Here is a 16,573-nt window from a genome sequence, read left to right on the forward strand (position 1 = left end):
TTTCAAGTTCTGAGCAATTGAATTCTTTATTAAAAATGCCTGTTGGCAAACTATACGGCAAGACTCTTCAACAAATTATCAACAACAAATACCATTTATTATTTTAAACGCATGATTGATCATGCTTGAATTTGAATGCAATGTAATATATGCATGTGTATTTGTATTAATATTTAAGAACGAAATCCATGTAATTTGTTATTTAAAAAAAGCTTACCTGGAATTAGTTACTACAAATTCCACGACATTCAGCATTGTATGATGACTTTTACATATCATCTAAAACCATAGACGAATCGTTGTGTAACAGTCAACCTGCCTACTTGCCGAAATCCGCAGGAGCAAATCAAAACGCATCCCTATAAAATTTCGAATTAGAAAGGTTGAATGTGCTTTTGCTGCACATGTAACGTGACGTAATATTCTCTCTGAACGTCTGGACGTCTATGCTTCGTACTAAAGACAGGTCACTTCTAATGTGTAATGTTACATTAACACGACAAAGTTATGGTTATAACATATAATGACAAGAAAATTGTATCCAAAGAAATGAAACGTATATGTAAATACGATTTAAAAAAAAGTTACTTACCTTTTTTCATTATTGAAAGTTATATCAACGTAGACAGAATTGGGCAAAATCTGATTAATGATTAAAGATTAAATTAAAATCATAATTATTAATGATTAAATAATAGATTGTGGATTTTTATATTAAAACGTGTTCAAATATTTAACTGGCAAAAAATATGTCATATTATATAAAACATAAATTATATCTCTAGAAATAATTTCCTTTGTATCATAATAATAAATCATTCTATTAATGCAAAGTCACAAGAATGAAACTTCGATTTTTCATGTAATAACTTCTTTCGTGAAAAGAAGTTAAAAATTCTCAGGAAACAGAGAAAATCATGCCATTGAAGTCGCTTTTTATTTTATCCCGATATTTCAATCGGTTGTTGAGATATAAACATTCAAAGTTGAATCTAGATCTACGACCTAATGATCTATATTTTTTCCTGGAATTGTATCTCTTTTATAATATTTATAAATATAAAATATAATATTTGTTTGGAATTTGGGGTTGAAATAAACGAGAAGAACGGAAATAATAAATTATTAAACCTTTTTCTTTACATGATGATATCTCGAGAACCGGAAGTGATATCGACATAAAAATAAAAAAGCATTTCAAAGGAGAAAGTTCCACGCTTCTAATGATCTTTTATTTGTTAATCAAAAATCATTATCTTCGATATTATAATGGTTTAAATTTTTCTTAATTTTAATAAAGTTTAATCGTGATGTAAATTACGCGAGAAACATATTTTATTTCTACAAGATTATTGCTTGCAATATGTCTTATAATATGTTGTAAACTTCAAATTGATTTAAAAGTCCCTTGATGAAAGTGAGTTGGATCTTTATTTAATCAACTTGTTTGAATTTAATTATATTGATTGCTCAAACTGGTTTTTGCGAGTCCCATAATTTTTGGACGTGCAAAAAATGTAATCGAACATTTTATATTAATATTATTTGTGTAAAATATGCAAAACATTTACAGTATGAATAATATATGAAAATCCTCAGTCTAATAATTAATTCAAATAATGAATCAATTCTCAATAATTATTGATCAATAATTAAGAAAAAATAAAATAATAATAAGAAGAAGAAAAGTAAAAAGAATTGTAAAATTGAAAACTATAATTATTTTAATAATCTTTAATCATTTATTATTTACATAATTTTAAATTAATTATTTATTTTATGATGTAATTTAATTATTTTGTGATGTGATATGATACATTTTTCTTTAATATATCTCTCATTTCAAATATTTTATTTGATAATTTTATTTTCAGTATTTATTATTATCTTTTTTTTTATAAATATAAAATATAATATTTTTTATTATTATACTTTGAAAATTATCAATTATACTTTGAAAATTTGGATTGTATATAATACAATATAGTATACAGTGTATAGTATACATATATTGTTATAACAATAATATGCATGATAATCATTCAAATAATTACAGATTATTGATTAATATATATATATATAATTATTATTATTATAGATTAGTCTGTTAATTATTTGATTAATGATTATGATTATGATCGCTTTAGATACTACTTAGATAATTACTTTAATAAATAATTAAAATGTAATTGATTATTGCCCAACTCTGTAAATATATGATAATAAAAGAATATTTGTTTTTTATAATTTATCTAAATATTTTCTTTCCTATAATTTTTATAATATTTATTATTATTATCATTTAATCATATATTCTACTAATCTTTGATCCTTTTCAAAATAAAAGAAGACTTTATTAACATTTATTAAATATGATCAAAATTAATCGCAATTCGTATTTAATTTCAAAAAGTTATTGAAAAAGATAAAGTATATGATAAATAAATTGTGGATAATATATATTATTCAAAAATCATTTAAGAAAAATAAAAGTTTTCCTCTTGGAATTATAATTCTTCTAATGCATATTAATAAAACATGATCATCTGATATTTATAGAGTAAATCTAATCATTTTAAGCCGTCAGTTTGCCTATGTATAGGCGCTTCTAGCGCAAAATTAAACTACAACTTGAAAAATAAACCTCTATCAACATTTCTATACGTTAAATTTTGCTTCAGTGATGAATCATCTTTTACAAGTAAAAGTAAATAAATAAATTAATAAATAATTAAATATAAAATAATATTAATTCTAAAATTTTATTTTCAAAAGAAATATGATAAAAAAAAGATCTATATATAATTAATGAAATATATTTAATAATTACATATAATAATTAATGATTTACATCCTTATTTCATAAAAATTCAAAATCTGTAATAAATTATTATTTCTTTTAATCATACATCTGTATTTAATTATTTGATATAGAATTTTTTTTTAAATATATTACTTTTTAAATATATAACTTTTTAATATATAACAGCAAATCTGATAAAAATGGATCTCATTATTTCCTATAAGGTCCTCAATTTTATAATTTCATCGATGTGTCGGAAATAAGAGGTCCGGAAATCAATGATTGAGTATATGAAGCAAATTATTAATGTACCACATCCTATTGTATATATGTATATATACATTGAAATATTCGCAGAACAAAATAGTAAGTATTTACAATCTATCATGAGGGAACGTTTATTGATATAATAATCAAAGATTGTTGATAAATAATATACATTCATAAATATTTACATATGTATATGTATGTACATATATATATAAACAAAAATCATAACTGGATTTGCAGTAAATAAAATAATCATATCATCTTAATATATTAAGGAAATGGCATTAAAGAAATTTTCTTTTACAACTTTTTACAAAATTTTTTATTGTTATGTTGTTATATTGTAAATTTGCCTTGACATCAGCTATAAAATCAAAAATATGTTATATCAAGATAATAACTTATTGAAAAAGAAATATATTCTTTAATAATTTCAAATATTGTAATTAAAAATTAATTCTTACTTTTGAAATATTTATATCAGATTAACAAAAATGATCTAAGAAATAGAGAATTGGAGCGAACATTACGTATAAAAGGATTTTAAAATTTCTTAAATACTTAGGTTGTCTAAAGATATTAATTTCGCATTGGATATATTTATTTACATATTTTTCTTGTAAAGTTCGATATATATGTATTATATATATGTTACAAGAGTTCATCACCCAATAAATTCGATAAGTAATGCGTGCGGCAGGAAATAAAATTAACCTCGATGATCGTTGACTAAACATTACGGAAGTAAGCACTGTATATGTACTTACGTTTCTATTAATGACACGATTAGAGTGGAAAATGATGCTGAAATTCTGAGAAAACTTATGCGATGATTTATGCACGTTCTAAATTGACACTCGATCGATCCTTAAATGAGTGTCGGTGCTTTTAAATTGCTGTTTTTCATGTTGATGAAGAATTTAAATGACTTTTAATGAGCATAAATTAAGCTTCCGACTATTATACAAAGGATTTTCCTAGAGTCAATTGTATTTTCATCAATTTTCTTCTCTAATTATTCTAATTAATCTCAAACTTGTATTAGTGAAAGATGATCGATAAGATGATATAAAGAAAAATCTATATTATAATTATTTTTGTTTTTTATTTAAGCGTTATTGTTGTATTGTAAAATTGTTCTTCGTTAAAAGTAATTTAAAGAATTCGGATTTAGTATTCTTGAAGAAGAAAAGTTGGATGTCTTCTTTTATAACGTATTCATAAATAAATACACTTAATGCATTTGGAAGCAGTCAAATTTTTGCATAAAAAATCTCTTGTAATTATTTTTAATAAATATTTATTGACATTGACAACTATTTTAGACAAAAAAAAAATTTTTTTAGAAATAGTTAAAAAAAAAATGATCATATTGAAGAAGCAAAAGATTAGTTTTAAATCAACTTAACATTTTATTTTTTCGTTTCAATATATATTATTTTATTATTCAACAAATTTTAATTGCAATAATATGATTTTGATGATGTTTTTTGAAATTCCTTATTATTCCAAACTTTAGAACAGACTTTACGTTATAAAGAACGTAATAAATAGAAATTTCTATAATATAAATATTTAGATTGCAAAAATTCAAATGTTCAAATGTTGTAGTAGAAAAAACTAACTCCTTTGTGAAAATAATGGAATATCAGTGAAAATTATAATATTATACGATCTAAATATAATTCTTTCCTTACCTATGATAGTTGTAAAGATTATGTAAAAGTTCTCCATTGTAAAAAATGCTACCTGGAACTGTCAGAACTCGATGACACGAACGTGATAGCGATGAGCATACAACTGGTGTACACGACGTTAATTTAACTAGATAGCCCCGAGATTGACGAGACCCTACTATGTATGATTTACTTTGTGCATTGTGTTAAGCATTGTGATTGCTGCATGTATAAATAAAAAATTAATTTCTTATTCTTTTAGGATCACAAGCACGCTAAATTTTAATATTAATGTTATTTATGTGATATCGAGTCAAATTTCAAAAAATAAATAGAATATCTTGTCAAATAAATAGAAAATCTTGTCATTTTTCATTATACATGTAATTTAAAATTAGATTAACGTTTCTTGATTAATTATTATTAATCTGTCTAATCTATCAAACATATTTTTTACGAATGTTAAAACAGGAAGGATTACTTTGAAAGATAATGATGCAAAGACAAATAGTATCAAGTATATAAAAAGCTTAGTAAAAGTTCGATCATTTAATTTAAAAATAAAGATTAGATAATTTTCTATTTTGATTTAAATCTGCCATAAGAAAATAACTATTATAATTATATTATATAATATAACTAATAAAATATAGATAGCAAAATATGTTACTATAATTCAATAATGAATGATCCCATTTGATGAACTCTTCTCTTAATATAATATCTCCTAAGGTAGATCTCTTCTAAATCTTTATTCAAATATAAAATGATATTGACAATGTTTTTGAGTAATTGATATGTTTTAAAGCAAGACTGAACTCTAAAAAGAAGTGTAAGTAAAAATATTAATGATTTGTTGAAAAAGATATCAATTTACCTAAGTGATGAGATAATATCAATAAAAGGACCGAATATTTTAAATCCATTGTAAATATAGACACAGACAATACAAATATCGTTTTTATCTAATGACATAAGATTAATAACAACTTTCACACAAATTTTTTTCGCAAATTTTCTTGATAACGTCGACAGAGTATTAGACGGAGTTTGCACAAGCTACTGAATTAATAGACTATGCTCTTCCTATCTATCTGTAGACAAAGTTATAAATACAGAGTACTTATATAAATAATTCAACGATTTCGTTACATTTTGCAGCAAAGATGTCAAAAATATTCATTTTCTTCTTAAAGAATATTTCTAACGATAAAAAATATAAAATTATAAATGTTTTTTATTCACTATCACAATCAAACGAATGATTGATATTTACGTATATATTTTTATAAAATAAATTATAAACTTCAAGCAATGCTGAAGATTATATCATATAAGAATATTCATTTAAACAAAATGTTAAAAAAGTAATTTTATTATAGAAAAATGTATATTAATATATGTCATATTAATAATGTAATAGAATGAACTATATTATATTTTATTAGATATTCAAAACTTAATAAATTTTTATTTTTCTTTAAAAGGGGATTACATTAAAACAATGTTTTATTATTGCTTGCTTCAACAGAATATTTATAATTATTTCTTAAACACAATTGAAGGGATATTATATAGTTTATCAAATAATTATAATATAGCAAACAATTATATAAATATCTATAATTTCAAATAAAAATAGACAACAAAATTTAATTTCAAAATTATATATTGCCATTTTATACATATAACATATATTAAAAAATTATTTTATAATTTATAGAATTCATATATCTAGAATATTATATTATAATTTGTGTCGATTTAATGAATGGATAATACTACTTAAATTTTATACGAATAAGTATTTTCTATACAACAAATGAAATTACAAGCAAATTTCATGTTTACACAGTACATTTTATTATTCAATTATATGTATATATGCATATGAGAATAATCATCATTATTAAACAAAAATTTTTCTAATTGATTCTTATTCATTTTATTTATCGTTATTTCTCAAGAATTTATGTAAAATAAATATATGATTGAATACTTACCATTTTATCGAAGGAAGTTCGAAATATCTCCGATTCGCGCAAGCATGTGTATATGTAAATACTAAAAGCAAGAAAGTGAAACAGAGAAGGACAGAGTGTAAAATGAACGCAGCGCGTTCGTACGAAAATAGAAAAGCGGGACGAAAATCATTTAGTGTTAGCCAACGTGCCGCTACCCCAGTTTCCTGTATCCCTCGCTTTATTCGTATTCCGTTATATGCATAAATAAAATGACGCGGGTCCCGATAAGATCCTCGTTGAAAAGCCGAGATTCGAATTCGACATTGACCGATCCGGATCTGAGAGAGCGCATAAAGGATTGTTGCCGAAAATTGGTCGCGTTTATGTGCACTCAGGTTGGCGTTGGTGGACTCGTGGTTGGTTACGCTATAATAGGTGCTTTCGGTTTTATGATGATCGAATCTCAAGGTCAGATTTCGCCGCCGTCCACAGTTTGCATCCGCGAATTAATAAGAAAACAGTTCGCCGAAGAGTTATGGCTTGGCACTGCCGGCAATCAAACCATAAACGTGTTCAATAAAACGGCGTTTCACACGGTGTCAAATCGAATTCTACGCCGGTATCAAGACAATTTCACCGGTGATTATAAGAAGGAGAATTGTAGCGGGTTAACCTCGTCCGATCTCTGGTCCTTTCCAGCTGCGATGATGTTTTGTCTTTCCGTATTCACGATGATCGGTTATGGAACACTGGTGCCTCAAACGACCTGGGGAAAGGTAGTCACCGTTATTTACGCCGTATTGGGAATCCCACTTTACGTTTTGTATTTTCTTAACATGGGAAAAGTACTCGCGCAGACGTTTCGTTCGTTGTACACGTGGTTGCACGAATGCACCGGTAAACGAAAACCTGGCCAAAGGATCACGGTACCTTCGACAGCCTGCCTTTGGGTGATATTCGGATACGTGTTGAGCGGTTCGATAATGTTCGCCGAGTGGGAAGGATGGAATTATTTAGACAGCGCTTATTTCTGCGTGACATCGCTATGCAAAATTGGGATGGGCGATCTTGTACCTGGTTGGACGCACGGTGATTTAACAGCTGATAGTCAAACCAAATTGATAATTAATTTTGTTTATTTGTTACTCGGTATGGGACTTATCGCTATGTGTTATGACTTAATGAAAGAGGATGTTTACGTGAAAGCTAAAGAAATAAAGGAACAGTTTCTCGAGATCATCGATGCCACTCATTATCAAATTGAAATGTGTTGCAAATCGGAAGTATTGAATTAAAATTTTTATATCGATCTATTGATTTTATATCGATGTATTGAAAATTTAAATAAAAAAGAAATACGCTTTATTTTTATAAGAAGTATTTGAAGATAACATAGATTTGAAGATAGATAAGATAAGAGATAATCATTAAATTATTCTTAAAATTTAACTATTTTAATGTGTATTATATAATTCTAATAAATAAATATATATAAAAATATATATATATATATGTATATATTAAATATACTTAATATAAAATTCGTATATCGAAGAAAGAATTATAAGATTCTGAATTAAAATATTTATTTTTTTTTTTTTGTTTCTTTATTTGATTTTCGTCAAATTAAATAATACATTTATAAAGTAAAATTTACGTATTATTAAGACAATATATATAAATAAGAGACAATTGTAATAACTATGTAAAACAATGATATTAATTTTTTTATAAATACAAAATTTCAAAATGAAACTAATTTCATTTTTACAATTAAATGTTTATTTCATTTAAATTATAAATTTTAAAAATATATAAATATATTTTAAAAATAGAATATTTATTTTTTATAAATAGTATACTAATATAACTTAAAGTGTTTCCTTAAGTATCATTTGATTAATTAATTTGAATTATATTTTATAACATACAATGAAAATATGAAAGAATATCATATTAAAACATGAAAGATTTAAATCATTGCATTTTTTTTTTGATATTTAAAAAAGAAATTTCAAAGTATAGTACACATTAAAATATCAGAATATTGCACTTATCAAATTGAACAATTTTACAACATTCCTCAACATATAATTTCAAAAATATTACAGAAAAAATAAAGTAAGTAACAATATTATTCATCACCTTCAATTTTGATTTTAAATATTTACATTTAATTATTTAATTTTAATTATAGACGAAAATAATTATTTGTGTTTGATACATACATATTATTATTTCTTATATTATATGGATTTTACTAATATTCAATCTAAATACTATGTTATAATTGTAAATAAATAATTAAAAGTACTCTGTTTGTCTTATATTTACGATTAAAAATGTAAATATATATATTATAAATATACAGTTGCTATATCATTTTATAATGTTGAAAATGTTTTGTTATAACTTTCTATATAATATATGTATATATATTATCTATATCTATATCTATATATATAGTTTAATATTTTATTTATAAAAAATAAGAAGCTAAATTATCAACCCTTCATGAGTTCGAAGACCTTTTTTATATATTAAACAATTATATATATTATATATTATACGATATTTTTACATTATTATATGCGAATATATTAGAATCCAATTGTAATGAAAGATTAATTGAAATTATTGAATATCTTGTTTTATTTTAACATAGTCTATATTTCGTTTTTTAGTGCATGACATAACATTAATATCAGTGCATTTTTTGTTATGTATATATCATTCTATAAATAATTTAATTGATTTAATTTATGTGAAAATTACAGTTATATCTTTCTTTTATTTTAATTTACTTTTTAAAAAGACATTATAAAGATTTATAAAATATCATATTATTTCTTGAAATTTGTAATTGTCTTGTATAATATATTTTTTATGATATTTATGTAGTAATCATATTAAATTGATAAATTCATAAAATCAAACTTATATGATATTAAATTTTAAATTTCGAGAAATATAGTATTACTCTTATAAATTTTTTACACTATATAACAAAAAATACAAAATAAAAAATTGTTTTTAATAATAATATTAAAAATACAAATTTATAATATATATGTAATAATAATATAACAATAATTATCTTTTATATTAAAATAAAAAAAAAATAATTTATAAAGCTTAAATTTTTGAATAAATATAAAAAAAATTATATTCTTAAAAATAATAATTTCAAACAATGTATCAAAAGAAAAAAGTAATACAAAATAATCTCTATTTTAAAACTACATCTTTTATAAAAATTGTAAATATATCAAAAGATAAATGTAATAAAAAGATAAAAATTTCACATGTATAAATATGTATATATATTTTTAAAAATATAATATAATATTATAATAAAAAATTAAATATATATTATATAGAATATAATATATATAAGAATTTTAAATTAAAAATAAAATTCTATTTCTATTTAAATACTAATTAATTTAAATACTAATAGTGTATATTTATAATTTAGAAAAAATGTATAAAAATTAAAAAATAACTAAATAAATTTCCTTTAACAATTTTAAAAAATATTTTACGAAATATTTGTTAGTTAACACTTTAAGATTTGTTTCTAAAAATATAGTTATATAACAAAAAGAATTTATAATAAATATATATATTTGGTTCTAACTTGAACTTTAAAAGATCGTATATGCATATTACTAGTTTTACTATTATCACAGATGGATATTATTGGTTTACATCTATCTTATATTTCATTTATAATTTCATTAATACATATAATTTTTTAATTCCATTTATTATTAATATTATAATTTTATATTGTACTAAATCAATAATAATATGTAAGTGCAACTTTTATTTTATTTTATTTATAATTTTTTTCACATAAGTGGCATAACCTAATAATTTACAAATTAAAAGAAAAAAAAATAAACATACGTATATATATATATTTTTTTTTTATAGAAATTTGCTCTATCAATAATATTTCAATAAAATTTTCAAACAAATTGATACTAATATATATAATTTAACTTCTAGAATAAAATATATGTATATACTTAAGTACTTACATATATACATATATATTTCAATCAATTATTTATCTAGTATTATTTTTCAAAATTTCTATGACTAACGAAAATTCTAATAATGAACATGAGATGTCACTATATATTTCATTGTGCTGTTTTTCACGTATTCTTAAATATATATATATATATATATATATATATCGTATATTACATAACCATAAAATACATCTTAAATTTTCTGAAAATGAGATATGAAAGTTAGTTATTGTTAAAAACAATTGTGAAATTCTATTAATTATAAAGTGATATTAATTATAAAAGTGATAAAATATTTATATCATAAAATAACTACTTGAAAAGAATTTAATTGTTTAATTAAATAATAATTTTAACCATATTAATCATAAATAACATTATTTAAATGGAAATTATTCGACATACTCAAAAACTGAGTTATATAATTTTACCAACATTTTTAAATTCAGTCTCTTTTCATATAAAATATGTACATTCAAATTCAACAATGTCAATTGTAACACAAGAAACAATAAAGAAAATAGAACAATTATCTTTACTCAATCTTGATAAAGATTATAGCATTTCTGTTTTAAAAGCTGCAATTATTTTTACAGAAAATTTACGCAATACAAAGATTGATAATAAAATCAAACCTATGTACAGTCCACTTGAAGAAAAATCAATTCTTTTACGAAATGATAATATAGAAAATAATATATCTAAACAAGAAATTTTAAAGAATGCTGCTATTTTAGAAGAAGAATATTTTATAACACCATTGCAAATTATTTCAAAAACACAATGAATATAGCAAATATATTAAAAGAATTAAGTCCATATTTTATTAACTTTACAACACAAGGACTTAAATATGGACCTCAAGGTAAAATGTTATTGAAAAACCTTGAAGAACAATGGTTTTTACATTGTATTACAATGTCACGTTATAATATGTTTCTATCAGATGAATTTAATGATACTACAGACTTTATTATAAGAACTGAAATGAGTGATATACCATTTGGATTAGCTACAATAAAAAATTCAAAATATCAATGGGATTCTAATACATTAACTGTACAAAAATTAAATTATCATAGAACTGCAGAAATAGTTATTTTTAATAATGATGTAGAAATAAAAGATTTATTTTATAAAATACAAAAAGAACGTAAAATTTGGTGGCGAAAATTAGCACAAAATCCTTCTAGATTTAAACTCTCTGAAGCAAAAAAAATAAAAAATTATACTACAGTTGATATTGAAGCACAATTTTCATTTGGCAATCTTATATTGGAAAGAATAACTTACCATACAGATGTTCAAAAACTATTCTCTCAGGTATTTTGTTTCTTTAAAAAACTTTGTTTTAACTTTTATAAATTTAACAAGTTTAAAAATAACAATTATTTTTATGGACCATTTTATTTTTAGGTTAATAGTAAAAAAGATTTTATCAACATACAAATGGTTGAACAAAGAATGTCTTTAGATTGGGGATGTTTAGCACTACTTTGTGACATATGTGATATGAATAACTCGACTACAATGCATCTTCATTCCAAATTAGCACCACACAAAGTTGCATTTCATATAAAAAAATCAAATGATAAAGAGAACATTCAAAATGATGATTTAAATCGCTTTGTACTTTACTTAAATAACATCTTAAGGACAAAAGGCCTGAATACAATATTAACCAGTTCAGAAAAAATTATAGATACATGCTTGGTACCTTTTATAATTTCTGTTAATACGACTAGTCTTGAAAATGGCATTATATATATAAAAGATAGAGCAACAACTCTAAGTGAAGCAATACATGTAACCGATTTAGTAAAGTATATAAGTCTGCGTTGTTAACCAACTAATATGATCATTTGAATAAAATTAATATATTAAAAATTGAAAATATATTATTAGTATAATTATAATTTCTAATTCCTAGGACATGTAACAAATTTTGAAATGATAATCTTCATTTCCAATTATGTACTTTGTATTTTAATATGTTATTCATCATTGAAATGAAATAAGTATCACACATACATTATATATTATTTAAAGATGCAATATGCTGAAAAATCAATGAGAAAGTAACAGTTTAAAATATAAATGTAACTATATAGGATAAAGATGAAAAATTATACATGGATGTTTTGTGATGAAAATACAACAAAATGGAATGCTTTACAATTAATAAAATGTATACTTTGTACACGAGCATTCCTCGATTTCTTAAAGATTGCCAAAATTTATATTATATAAATTTAATTAATGATGATATTGCTCGTTTGAGCAATATAGAATTCTTCATGATAATATTTTTATACAACTAAGCAGGTAGTTGTAATTTTTTGCCTTTCAATACTTTGGTAATATAGAGGTAGAAAAAGTCACAATAAAGAATTGTTTGCACTAAACCAGCAACTATAGCAATTAGTTCATAATAATTTTCTGCATAGTAACGATACACCCAGTTTAATAGATATAAGCCTCTATAACATCCCAAAGCGAAAAGATAATGACTGGTAATGCTTTCAGCTTCTCCTGTTTTTGATACCAAAAATAATTGTGGCAATATTGCTACAGATTCCAAATAAATACTAAATGTCCATAGAATCTCTATAATTGTGAACTCATGATTAATTAATAATGCCAACAGTGATGTGGGTAGAATTAAAAATTCAATTCTGAAAATGATTAAGATATTATTAAATGATGAAATGAAATATGACTAGATTTTTTAAACAAATTTTTTAAAAGTTATATATACATATACATTATTCAAATACATTACTATATATTACTTAATAAATACATGCATTATATAAAAAGAACATACCTAAAAGTATCATGATTATGATCATATGTAGCTTTGAATTTCACATACATTAAAAAAACTGTAGTATAGGAAGTTGCAATAAAAATGATTTTCATAAATGTATTGTATGCTGATATATATGTTGTTAACAAATCTAGATAACGCGTTGTATATACAATTGCAAATAAAATTTGCGATTTGCCACTAATACCTATAAAATATATAAAGAATATTATTAAAAATATGCTATTAATAATTGATGATTATTTTAATAAAATACAAACAATTTTAGATATAATAAACACATAAGTTATATCAATGATATATACCGGCACAGCTTCGTGTCTTCCATATTTTGAGAAGAAGAATAATAATTGCAAGAAGATGTGATAAGTCACCTAAGAGTCGAAATATATTCATATTTTCGGATGTTTAAAAGTAAATTTTATAAGAGGATCGAGAAATACTCCACACTCCTAAGTCACAAAGCATACAAAATATGACGTGGCTTTGGCTGCAACATCAGCAGATGGCTGACCGATCAACATTTAAGTTACATCTTTAATGTCCCCAATAAATATATGCAAACATGTACAAAATATAAACATTTTATTTTTGATTTTCAAAATTAGATTAATGATAGAAATATTAATTATAATAAAATAGAAAACAGAAATACAGAATATATGAAATGTTTAATAATATTTTAAACAAATATTTTCATTAATAATTTTGTAATATTATTTATATAGCATATATTTATCACATGTAATTTTTAAGAAATATTGTTATGTTTAAAAAATTATATATTATTACAAAAGTTTCATTTTATATTTGAATTGTTACTAGATTAAACTTAAGGCTGATATATATATATATACATATATATATTAAATATATAGTATATATTACATATTATTCAATATTCAATATTCAATAAGAAATTCTTTATATATATTGAAATAAAAAAATAAATAATTTTTATTTCAATAAGTTTTAATACATAAAAATTAATTTGATAAAAAAAAATAATTATATAAATTTAATATCTCGTTCTTAAACATTTTACATTGTTTAATTAAATATTTGTAAATCACATATTATTTTAATAATAACATTTTAAGTACATTTATATATTTTTTATTACTATAGAATATATTAACACAAATTATAAGAACAACATTAATTTAATTACATTAAATTATAATATTTTAAAATTTTATACTTAATAATAAGTGCGAAAAAATATATTTTATCAGCTTTTTGCAAACTTATTTTTGTCTATTTTTGTCACAAATCTTGATTATCAAAATATTATTAAAATTTATTACAAGATTACAAAATTTTTTCATCAAATTATGTTAATAAATTGATACTAAATTTGTATAAAAATTTGTGTCAAATTTACATCAAAAATATGTCAATTCTTGACAACAAAAATATATCAAGTTTTATTATATATTTCCCGCGTTTTGTTGGCTGCACTGTATAATTATATTTCTTATAACTTTAAGATAGTTTAGAATATATATACTTATAATTATATTTATAATTATATTTATAATTATATATATAGGAATATATGAATCCATATATAAGAATTCAAATTGAAATAAAAATAAAAAAAAAATCATACATTGAAAATTTAAAACCTTGTCTGATAAACTATATGTAGTTACAAATTACATATTCATCTGTGAATAATTTTTTAATTATTAATAATGATGCAGCATGTTATTAATTTGTAATTAAGATTATATTATAAAAAAAAATAATTTATTAATAGAATATTTTTTTATCAAAATAATTTTTTAACAGAATAAAAGAAGATATAATACAAATAAAATAAACGAAAATTATTTTTTTATTTTTAACTAATTTATTTTTCTCTGAATATCTGTTTATTGTTTTTGCTATTTTTTTCAACTAATAAATTATAAGAAAATAATTATTTATAGATAATTTATAAAATATTGAATATTATTAATTAAAATTGAATTCGTTCGAAATTATAATTTACAAGAATTACTATTTAAAATTAAAAATAAAATAAAAATAGATAATAAAATAAAAAAATATGTATATTTCAAATTTAACAATGATTAAATTATATTTTATAAATATTTATATATTGCTTTAAAAATAAAAATTTCCATAATTTTTTTTTGTTCATATGTAATATCATGAAAATGATTTTATCTTTGCTTCAAGATTTAGAATTATTTGCAGTCGTATCTATAAATATATATAGTCTAAGTTCATCATTTTTATTAATTTAGAACAAATAAGAACAACGCGAATATAAAATAACTCTGTCATTTCTTTGTTCAATGGAACATCATTTTCGTTCATCGTTGCTATTTTCTAATGTCAATGATATTTTATTCTGATATCTAGCAATTGTTATATTTTGTAATATTTGAGTAAATTCTATCTGTATTAAATTATGCTATGTACTTACCTTACTTTTTTGTTTAATGTGACAAATTTTGGTACTTTTATTTATATAAGAATATCGGTTTAAAAAAGTTGTTAACTTATCAAAACGTGTATATTTACATAAATATAATATAATCTTTATTAAAAGTTATTAATTAACAGTAAATAACTTGCATTATACATATTTGTTTTATATGAAGATTTTAATATGACATGATGGTTTTATAATCGTTATTATTGAATTAAAATCAATTATCAAGATGACATCGCCTGCAGTTTCAAAGGTATATTTTATAATTCTGAAATTATAGACATATTTTATAAAACCAAAGAGGAAATATTATATAGATATTTTATAGAACTAAAATAAAATTCTTTATAGAAATTATTGTACAAAATAAATAATAAAATAAATAATAAAATAAATAATAAATATAAATTTATAAATATCATTTTCATTATTTATTTATATATTAATAAAATGATTGATTAGATTTTATTTTATTATATTATTTTATTATATTATATAAATAATTGACTGTAAATCTTTTTTACTTATTTTTGATTTGAAA

At 21.7% G+C, this 16,573-nt stretch overlaps 6 protein-coding genes across 7 annotated transcripts in view; 4 read left to right on the forward strand and 2 right to left on the reverse strand.

Annotated features, from left to right (window-relative positions):
- Window positions 1-5,809, reverse strand: part of LOC102672405 (carbonic anhydrase 6-like) — an 8,963-nt gene extending 3,154 nt beyond the window's left edge. The window contains exon 1 of one of the 2 annotated variants that reach the window (XM_031512076.1): window positions 5,627-5,809. In XM_031512076.1, coding sequence (XP_031367936.1) covers window positions 5,627-5,675 — 49 coding nt within the window. In that variant the 5' untranslated portion in view covers window positions 5,676-5,809. Of the gene's footprint in view, window positions 1-4,770; window positions 4,879-5,626 lie in introns of those variants that run through there. The other variant, XM_006619005.2, reaches the window with a different exon arrangement.
- Window positions 5,810-6,848: 1,039 nt separating this feature from the next.
- On the forward strand, window positions 6,849-8,158 carry LOC102672541 (TWiK family of potassium channels protein 7). The gene has a single exon (XM_006619006.2). It carries the CDS (start codon window positions 6,983-6,985, stop codon window positions 8,006-8,008), a length of 1,026 nt encoding a protein of 341 aa, XP_006619069.1. The 5' UTR covers window positions 6,849-6,982; the 3' UTR covers window positions 8,009-8,158.
- A 2,754-nt stretch (window positions 8,159-10,912) lies between these two features.
- On the forward strand, window positions 10,913-11,815 carry LOC116186024 (glutamyl-tRNA(Gln) amidotransferase subunit C, mitochondrial). The gene has a single exon (XM_031512070.1). It carries the CDS (start codon window positions 11,142-11,144, stop codon window positions 11,541-11,543), a length of 402 nt encoding a protein of 133 aa, XP_031367930.1. The 5' UTR covers window positions 10,913-11,141; the 3' UTR covers window positions 11,544-11,815.
- LOC102673692 (DNA polymerase subunit gamma-2, mitochondrial) lies at window positions 11,473-12,654 on the forward strand. The gene is made up of 2 exons (XM_006619015.2): window positions 11,473-12,079; window positions 12,173-12,654. Exons 1-2 carry the CDS (start codon window positions 11,540-11,542, stop codon window positions 12,599-12,601), a joined length of 969 nt encoding a protein of 322 aa, XP_006619078.1. The 5' UTR covers window positions 11,473-11,539; the 3' UTR covers window positions 12,602-12,654.
- Window positions 12,145-14,176, reverse strand: LOC102673566 (ER lumen protein-retaining receptor). Its single transcript, XM_006619014.1, has 3 exons — window positions 13,892-14,176; window positions 13,584-13,773; window positions 12,145-13,431 (listed from the first exon to the last, which is right to left on the reverse strand). The coding sequence occupies exons 1-3, from the start codon at window positions 13,980-13,982 to the stop codon at window positions 13,074-13,076; spliced, it is 639 nt and encodes a 212-aa protein (XP_006619077.1). The 5' UTR covers window positions 13,983-14,176; the 3' UTR covers window positions 12,145-13,073.
- A 1,644-nt stretch (window positions 14,177-15,820) lies between these two features.
- LOC102673428 (general transcription factor IIF subunit 1) overlaps window positions 15,821-16,573 on the forward strand; it is a 4,920-nt gene continuing 4,167 nt past the window's right edge. Inside the window, exon 1 of the mRNA XM_006619013.2 lies at window positions 15,821-16,285. Within this exon, the coding sequence (XP_006619076.1) occupies window positions 16,262-16,285 (24 nt within the window). The 5' untranslated portion in view covers window positions 15,821-16,261. The remainder of the gene's footprint in view (window positions 16,286-16,573) is intronic.

This window comes from Apis dorsata, unplaced genomic scaffold (assembly GCF_000469605.1).
Source record: "Apis dorsata unplaced genomic scaffold, Apis dorsata 1.3 scaffold_383, whole genome shotgun sequence".
Lineage (NCBI taxonomy): Eukaryota > Metazoa > Arthropoda > Insecta > Hymenoptera > Apidae > Apis > Apis dorsata.